This window comes from Nannospalax galili, unplaced genomic scaffold (genome assembly GCF_000622305.1).
Source record: "Nannospalax galili isolate Female #2095 unplaced genomic scaffold, S.galili_v1.0 scaffold383, whole genome shotgun sequence".
Classification (NCBI taxonomy): domain Eukaryota; kingdom Metazoa; phylum Chordata; class Mammalia; order Rodentia; family Spalacidae; genus Nannospalax; species Nannospalax galili.
This window is the reverse complement of record NW_008351346.1, coordinates 3,759,616-3,768,503: the sequence shown is the minus strand read 5'-3', so window position 1 is coordinate 3,768,503 and position 8,888 is coordinate 3,759,616. Positions and strand designations below refer to the sequence as shown.

Sequence of the window (8,888 nt, the reverse complement as noted above, 5' to 3'; positions counted from 1 at the left end):
AGAAGCCTTTGAGAGGGAACTGACACTGATTCTAACTACTCCAACAGCTGTCAAAATACCTGAAAGCAAATCCTGAATCCATCACTCTCGAGTCCAGCCTTGGCAGATAAAAGAAACATTAGGAGGAACCCAACAGAGGGATGCTTTTGGAAGCCCTTGTCAAGAAATTCCGATGGACTCTCATATGAACGTTTGAAAATTGCCCTGTTCTGACTTTTTTCTAGTCCCTGTCTAGAACTTGTAATGCTAATTACTCTTGCGTTTACTTCTCCTTCACATCTCCTCTTCACGATTCGAAGACTTTCTTTTCCTCCTTGACATAAGGGTCATGCAATTTGGGAGTCTTTTTGATAGACCCATGGAAGGGGTACTCCAATTGCCTCACCCTGCGTCCCTGTTCAGCATGGAAGAAGCCAGAGTAGTCTGCATGCCTATTCCCTATTGGTAATTTGGATAACCTTTTCGGAGGATGGTGTGATAAGAATAAGAGGTAAGAATTTGCTATTCAGTTAGTGTAAAAAGACCCCAAAGAAAGGTAGCCAGTTTCTTGGCTAAAACTCACAATGTCCTTGGGCCCCTTAGCAACCTACTCCAATCCAAAGGCCAACAATGTCGAAAATATTTGGGAACTTTTATCTAATCCTTAAAACATTTTAGGGTTACTTCTTCAGAAGGGGGAATGTTAGAGTAGCTAAAAGCCCCATAAAAAAGTTAAAGAAGAAGAAAGAGTACATAAAGTTATCAGAAAAAAAGTGATGGGGAGATGTGGGAGGAGTTAGAGGGGAGGGAGTGGGCATGGATTTGATCAAAACACCTTATATGCATGTATGAAATTCTCAACAAGTTATTTATTAAAAAAATAAATGTAATACAAATTTAAGAAAAAATTTAAATACATTGTATGACATTCTCATGGAACATATAAAAGAATATTAAAAATGATATTTTTAAAAACCTAAAAAAAAACAGCAGCTGATGGTATGCCCCACAAAGCATCAGGTGTTTGAAACCTTAGGTTTTCTTGGTGGGTATCCTGAGTCATAATCAACGTTAATTTCGGATGATGCAAAGTGACTCTCCATCCTCTTTAGGAGTCAACAGCATTTGCAACGGAGGTCACTTCCCTGTTCTTACTCTTTATTTTCTTAGTCCGCATCAACACAGGAAAGTGTTGCTCTTAGCTACTTATTCGTAAATCGGTGGGGTACTTTTACAAATGCTTGTGCATATTGTTCTCTGTCTAAAAACCTGTCCACTGTGAATTCTCAGTGGTTTCTGTGAGTTTAATTTTACTTTGAAACTTTTCATCTCCCTAGTGTAGCTACATGTAGATAACTATGTTATCTGACTCTAGTTTGCTTTCTTTCAAGACTCCAATGCATTATGGTATAGAAGGAGACCATTATTTAGGTATTTTGCATTATTTAATTCACATATAGTAAGAAGAAAAATGTACCATTGGTCTTGCTGAACCTGCAGTCCAAATGGGGATAACACAGCTAAAGCCACAAAGCTTAGACTCACAAGGTCTCTGCAGGTTTCAAGCTTACACCCAAGGGCAGAATCAGGGTATAATCCCAAACCTGTTCAGCAACACGACTGATCTCGCCAGCCACATCTGCTCCAGAATTCCCAATGCCAATCACGACCACTCTCTTTCCCACAAAGCTCTCTGGGTGCTTGTACTCCCAGCTGTGGAGGTATCTGCCTTGGAACTTCTCGATCCCTGTGAGGGAGAGACAAATCCCCAAGTCACACACAGAAGTGGAAAACGATGCCTGGAAAATTTATTCCTAATATGAAGTTTATGTTATGTAAATTCCTTTCTCTGTTCTTGACAATTTATTGCCAATATTACAAAATAAGATTATCTAAGGAATGAAATATTCAATAGGAGTGATTATGTGGCTAAGATCAAAATCAGACCAGATGTTTCTTTTAAAGTGTCTGATTTTAAATGTGCCCAATATGATAACACATGTAACAAGAGGAGGCTGTGACTTTTTATATCTCTCCACTATATATACAACTGTGCATTGCAAATAGGTGAGACCCTTCATAATATTCAACAAAAGAAACAAAATGTCAATCACATATGCAACTTTATAGTGGTCATATGAAAAATATGTGAAAGTTATAATTTCAATGAGTTTTTTTAGATTTTATTTTTTAGTTACATGTATATGTGTGTGTGTCTATGTGTGGGTCTGTGCACGTGAGCGCAGTTGCCCACAGAGATCAGAAGAGGGTGTTGGATGCCCTGGAGCTGGAGTTACAGATGGTTGTGAGCCTCCTGTTGTGGGTACTGAGAACTGAACCCAGGACTTCTGCAAGTTCTCTTAATTACTGAGTTACTCTCCAGCCAATTTAAATGATATTTTTACCCAAACATACTCTAAAATGTAACATATAATCAACATACAAAAGTATCAGTGAGCTCTTTTGCAGTCTTACTGTGCCTTTAAAGTCAAGTGAGTATTTTACACTGTATACATAACTCAATTTGTGTCAGTCATATTTCTAGTACTCAGTAATAACACATGGCTATTGGCTATGCTATTAAACCATGTAAATTTTGGGTATTAGAATCTTTAAAGCATCTTGAGAACTAAATTTATTCTATTTCAAAAATATTAACATTGACACAAAGTCTAACACTGTTTTTGATGCTTTCTGTAAGTCAGTGCTGCCATGACCTCTAAAATGTCTCTAGAGTTTCATCTTGCTGTTTTAATCCTCACTGCCAGCACCCTCTCCTCATTCACATTCATGTTCTTATCCTCCTGTCAATCCTTCATCCCACTGACATACTTATAATGCTTTTTATATTATATTTATACTATAAAAATATGATCAGGTATCTGTTCTCCACAAACACATACACACACACACACACACACACACACACACACACAAACACACACACATCGTCTCTCTCTTCCCCAGTAGTTTTCCATTGACTCCTATATACTCTTTTCTGCCCATTCATATCAAGTATGTGACATTCTCAAAGCTCACGATTTCACACCTACTACTTCCCCAGGAAGGCCTGATCCCACTCTTGTTTGCCTAAGGAGCTCTGAGTTTCCAGATGTACTGTTACCTCTATTGTCAGATCTTTCCTGACCATTAGGAAGGTTAGCTTCTTTTGTTTCTTTTGTATTTCTTCTGTGGCATGTTAGCACTTTTGCCCAATGCCTTTGGTAGGATAGGCATTAAGACCCTTAGAATATAAAGATTTTTCTTGCACTGCGTTCATTTAAATACCTTCAAAATCCTGTAAGGGCATATACTTTTCATTGTAGTAACCACTGCAGACCATGACTCCATCAAAGATATAGGTTTTCTTTTTCCCATCAGCTTCCACCACAACATCCCACTGTCCAGAGGATGAAAAATCAGGCCGTTTCCTCACACTGCACACTTTTGTCTAGAAAACAAGGAATGAGAAAAGGAACAGTTAGTTCTAGAGCACTGTTCCCAATATTCATTTTTATCTGAAATTTCTGTGTTTTGGTAAATTAAGTAGATTGTAACTTCTGTGTTTATAGCTCCTGTTCATTAGGATTTTAATACAAAATTTGCTAACAGTATTACTTCTCAAGAATTGAGGTATGTTGGGAAAAATAATACATTAAACCTCCCCATATCCCATATTTTACTTTTAATAAAGCTAACTGAAAACTAGACAACAGGAAGAAATCTCTAGACAATGTTTTTATGATATAGGAACATATTGAGGAGGAGGAGGAGTCAAAGACACTTCTTTCAGAACTGTGGTGGGAAATGCAAATTGAAACTCTGCCCTAGCTGGCTCAGGCTCACAGATGGTGGGTGGGGCTTTCATGCCTTACCTGGAACTGGATGTGTTTCAGAAGCCCAAAGTGTCTGGTGTACATCCTGAGATACTCCATCAGTTTGGAGTTGTGCATATAGTTGGGGTAATGGTCAGGGATAGGGTAGTCACTGAAGGCTGTCATCTCCTTGGAAGTGTTGCAGATCAAAGATTTGTATATTCCAGGATGTCCGCTTTCTGGTGTCTCCTACATTACATTTTATAAGACACATTATTTTTGACTGCACCCACTCCCTTCTGTCCAGTTGCTGTACGATCCACGATGTAAGCACTCCTTAAGTTGTGACTAGATTTGTGATCACACATTTTTTTAAGTGGGGGCATCCTTTTAGTACAACACAAAGCAATGTGCACACTATACATGATATGGAAACATGAAGTGTCATAACTAAGATCAGGAGATGTTGGATCCTGATAAAAATTCTGCTAAAGGCAAAGCAGATGTTCCCATTTTTGAGTTTTAGGTTTCTCATACATAAAAATATCCCAATGATTTCATGTGGAGTTAGGGAAATGAAAGATTTGATGGTTAATCTTGATTGAGAGGCACCTGGAGATTCGTAATTCATACCTCTGGGTGTGTCTGTGAGGGTGTTTCAATAGGTATTCTTCTAGTCCTCTTTTTTTTTTAATTTTTAAAACCCAGTACCATTTCATTGGAAGTACCTAACTCATTTTTTAGTTCCCAGAGGATCACAACTCATAGTAGCTTAAGTCTCAGAGGAGAGTTTAGACTTGGACTTTTGAGCAAAGTCTGAGCTATGAAGCCTCTGAAGACTCTTGGAGATGGGCTGAATGCATTTCTCTTTATGAGATGGACATGTGCTCTTAGAGACTATAGGTGGAAGGCAATGGTTTAAGAAGCTGTGTTTCGATGGAAAGTTGATAAGGGGTGGATTTTGGGCAGGTAATCCTGATTGTCCACTTGATTGGATTGGGAAGAACCTGGGAGATTAGTAAAGCACATCCCTGGTTTTATCTGGGAAAGCATTACCTTGGGTAGGGGAGACCCACCATGAATGTGGAAGAGACTATTTCATAGGCTGGGGACCTTGATGGAATAAAAGGGGAAAGAGGAGAAAACCCATTAGTACAAGCATTCTTCTTTGCTCCCTGGTTGCCATGATGGAGCTGCTCTGCTCAGTTCTGACCTCCCTGTCCTGATGGACTGACACCATGGAACCATAAGCCAAAGCAAATCTGTTCTCTTTTAGGTTGTCTTTCTCAAGTATTTTGTCAGAGTGACGAGAAAGCAAACAGAAAACAGAGTAAGAGTCACGAGTACTTCAGAGATTTCAAGTTTATCTGAACATAAAGTATTACTACTTTGAAAAAAATAGTTAAATTATTTAAAATGTACATGTTCAACTTCCTACTAGAAAGTCTCTGTCACACAGACATAGTATCATACTTTATGAGAATAAACTTTATACAATTACCTCATATCTCCACAGTCCTCCAATGTCACTGCTCTTTTCAAAACATATAGGCTCGAGTCCCTCCTCCAAGCAGCTCTTAATAGCACCCAGTCCGCTGACCCCAGCACCAATGACTGCAATTCTTTTTACTTTCATAATCTCTTGAACAAAGAAGAATTCTTTCAATTTTTCTTGAAAAGTAAAATCAAGGTTCATTGCCAGGTCAGTCCTCATTAATTCAACAATATAATAATTTGTTTTGATAGGCCTTTGCTTGTTTCTACTACAGCTTCTTAATTTGGAGCACACATGCACACACACATGGTTACATACACACACAGGCACATGTAAACAGTGATATGGCAGTCTTTGTTCATATTTACCCTTTATTACCCTCTTTCATTTTTCCTTCCTGTTCTCCTGGATCCTCTTTCTCTTTTCTAATTGTTGCCCTTCTACTTCCAGGTCTTTCAATTTCCTAGATTTCACACATGAGAGAAAACATGCAACACTTGTCTTTCTGAGTCTAGTTTATTTAGCTTAACACAATGATTTCTAGTTCCATCCATTTTCCTGCAAATGATGTGATTTTCTTCTTTATGACTGAATAATACTACACTGTGCACATATGCCACATTTATTTATCCATTTATCTATTGACTGGCAACAAAGATGATTTCATAACTTGTGAATAACTTTGACCATTTTAAGAGTCTTTGAGGTTCTCTCCTTTACCATTCACAGTTTCACTTTAGCTACCTGGTTTTCTTTTATACTATCCTGGATGCATGGTCTCCTTCTGCAGTTAGATGGAGAAGCATGAGAATGGGACCTAAGATTCTCTTTGAGTCATTAAGTACTAAAGGACAGCATGGGACTCGAGACAGAGAAGTGAGCTCAGTTCTCTTAAGCCAAGCCTTTCTTACTGAAACCTTAGTTTGATGTAGGTAGGATTCCAGCTTCACTCCCTCATGGATGATATCCAGGGTACATTGCCGCTTGTTACCCCCCCCACCCCCGCCTTGGCACTATAGTTATGACTCATGTGGAAGGGAAATGACCCCTCTGATAGGCAAAGTGCAGATTCTGGTACCTACCATGGGAACAAAAGCAAGCCTGGGCCCCTGCCCTCTCACTCAAGCTCTTTTTAATGTCCTGCTACTTAATGACCTGTAGCCATCTGTATTAGTCACTTTTCTGTTGCTGTGATAGAAACACTGACCCAAGCAATTTATAGAAGGAAGAATTTATTTGAGCTTATGTTTCCAGGGGAATTACAGTCCATCATGGCAGGGAGGCATGGTGGCTGGAGGTGGCTAGAGCAGGAGCAGCAGAAGCTAAGCTCTCACGTCATCACATAGGCACAGGAAGCAAGAGTGACCGGAAATCTGGGAAGGCTTAGGAACTCTCTAAGCCCACCCCCAGTGATGTGCTTCCTCCAGGATAGCCACACCTTCTAAAACCTCCCAAAACAGCGCCATCATCTGGGGACAAAAATGTCCAAACACTTGGAGCCTATGGGGGACATTTTCATTCAAACCACCACACCATCCATGCATCTGACACAAGGGGGTCTCTGAAGAATTCATTCTCCCAGGCAATTTCCAGTATAGACTTGAGGAAGAATAAATAGGAATTCTATTCAGGTAGCAGAGTAAGCCACATTCTCTAGCATAGCTTGAATGGGAAGCCTTACACTTTGCACAATAAGCCAGCATTGTATTTGAATGCTTATTTTCCTCCAATGTCCCTTCCTCACTTGGTAAGAATTGGTAAGTGAGAAGTATATTTATATTTTGAGTATTCTTATGTTCATAACAGCTATATACAACTCATTCTTTCCTTTTTAAATACAGAGTCTATTTCTTTCAGAGTATGTAACTCAATCTTAGAGTCAAGAAAGACTTATGCTACTTAAAATGTCATATCCATTCAGTGTTTACAACACCACCTGATCACATGCAGGCACTGTAGCTATGAACTGTTACACAAGCCCATGAATTTTGTTTATTCTTTTTTCCCTATCCCACAGTTAACTCATGCTTGATGATGTTACAAAATCATAAAATAGATCACTAAAAGAAAAAATTAAAATTACATGTCCCATCAAGAAGAAATGAACCAGTATACATGGTTTTAGACTCTGTTATTTTATGAATATACATATATGTATTTGTGTAAAGTTTTATGTATATACATAAAACTTTAATATGATATGTAATATGTCACATAATTTTTCACTAAAATGTTGTGAAGATGTTTCTATTTATATGGAGGCTTTCAGGAAATACTTGGTAAATGAATTAGTTAATTTTGATGACCATAGAATTTTCAGTTGTCTAAGCTTCTGTTGCATAGCTTAGAATTCCGATTGCCACTATTGCAAAGAAACAAAAGTTATCTTGCTTTTCAAATGCATGTATGAAATTTTCAATAAAGTTTTTGTAAAAATTTTTTTAAAAATGAGGAGGAGGAGAAGGAGGAGGAGGAGAATAAGATGAAGAAGAAGAAAAGAAGAAGAAGAAGAAGAAGAAGAAGAAGAAGAAGAAGAAGAAGAAGAAGAAGAAGAAGAAGAAGAAAATTACATAAGTAAGGCATGGTAGCACATGCATATAATCCCAGTGCTCACAAGGCTGAGGTAGAAGGACTGCACAAGGCCAGCCTGGGCTATATAGCTGATCAAAGTCAACTACACAGTAAGATTCTGTCTCAAAGACAAAATTCAAGGACTGAAGATGTAGCTCAATGGCAGAATATTTCCCTCACTTGAGCAAAGTCCTGAATTCAATCCTGCATCTGTAGGAAAAAAATAGGCAAACCTTGGGTTTGTGGTGTAGATCAGTGTTTGAGTGTGTACTTAGCATGTATGACACCCTGGAATCAATCCCCATCACATGCGCATGCACACACACAGAGGCAGAAAAACTAAAGAAAAAAAGCAATAAAAGAGTAGGTGAAGCTAAATATGCTTGTGAATATGTTGGTAAAATCATATAGAAAAGCAAAAGAACATTCAACTGAAAATCAGGATGATGCTTACCTCTGGATGAGAAGCATACATATTATCACCTCAGAGTTGGGATGGCCCTGAGGCCTTCTAAGGCCTTGAAAATGTTTGATTTCTTAACTTTGGTGATCAGCCAATAGGTCCTTTATGATAATCGTCCTTTAAACCAGACATATAAATACATTATATACTCTGGGGTGAGATGGAGTAGGGGAGGGCTTCCAGGGACTGTGGCCACACAGGAGAATCCTAAGGGAGTTTTCAACAACAGGAAAGGTGAGGCCACCAACACTGGGTCCAGTCCTAAGCTAGTTCCTCTGCCAAAAGTCTGGAATTGGTGAGTTATAGAGGCTTTTAGCAGAGCTGTCACCAAGTGTGGTGCCATTGGTATGTGGTAAAGATGTGTGCTGGTTAGTTTTTGTTAACTTGATGCAATAAACCCGTTCCTCTCCAAGTGGTTTTCAGTCAGAGTATTTTATCATAGCAATAGAAAGCAAAAGTTTTGGGAGGATTGTGGAAGTATTTGGAACTTTGGGATGGAAACGCCTTTGAGTTCTTAGAACTTAATGGGTTGGTCTGTGGGACCTTAGAAGATAACACTGAGATA

At 38.7% G+C, this 8,888-nt stretch overlaps 1 protein-coding gene across 1 annotated transcript in view; it reads right to left on the bottom strand.

Annotated features, from left to right (window-relative positions):
• Positions 1 to 5,430, bottom strand: part of LOC103746141 (dimethylaniline monooxygenase [N-oxide-forming] 5-like) — a 14,280-nt gene extending 8,850 nt beyond the window's left edge. The window contains exons 1-4 of the mRNA XM_008848257.1: positions 5,296 to 5,430; positions 3,855 to 4,043; positions 3,268 to 3,430; positions 1,584 to 1,726 (exon numbers count right to left, since the gene is read on the bottom strand). Coding sequence (XP_008846479.1) covers positions 1,584 to 1,726; positions 3,268 to 3,430; positions 3,855 to 4,043; positions 5,296 to 5,430 — 630 coding nt within the window. The remainder of the gene's footprint in view (positions 1 to 1,583; positions 1,727 to 3,267; positions 3,431 to 3,854; positions 4,044 to 5,295) is intronic.
• Positions 5,431 to 8,888: the final 3,458 nt, after the last annotated feature.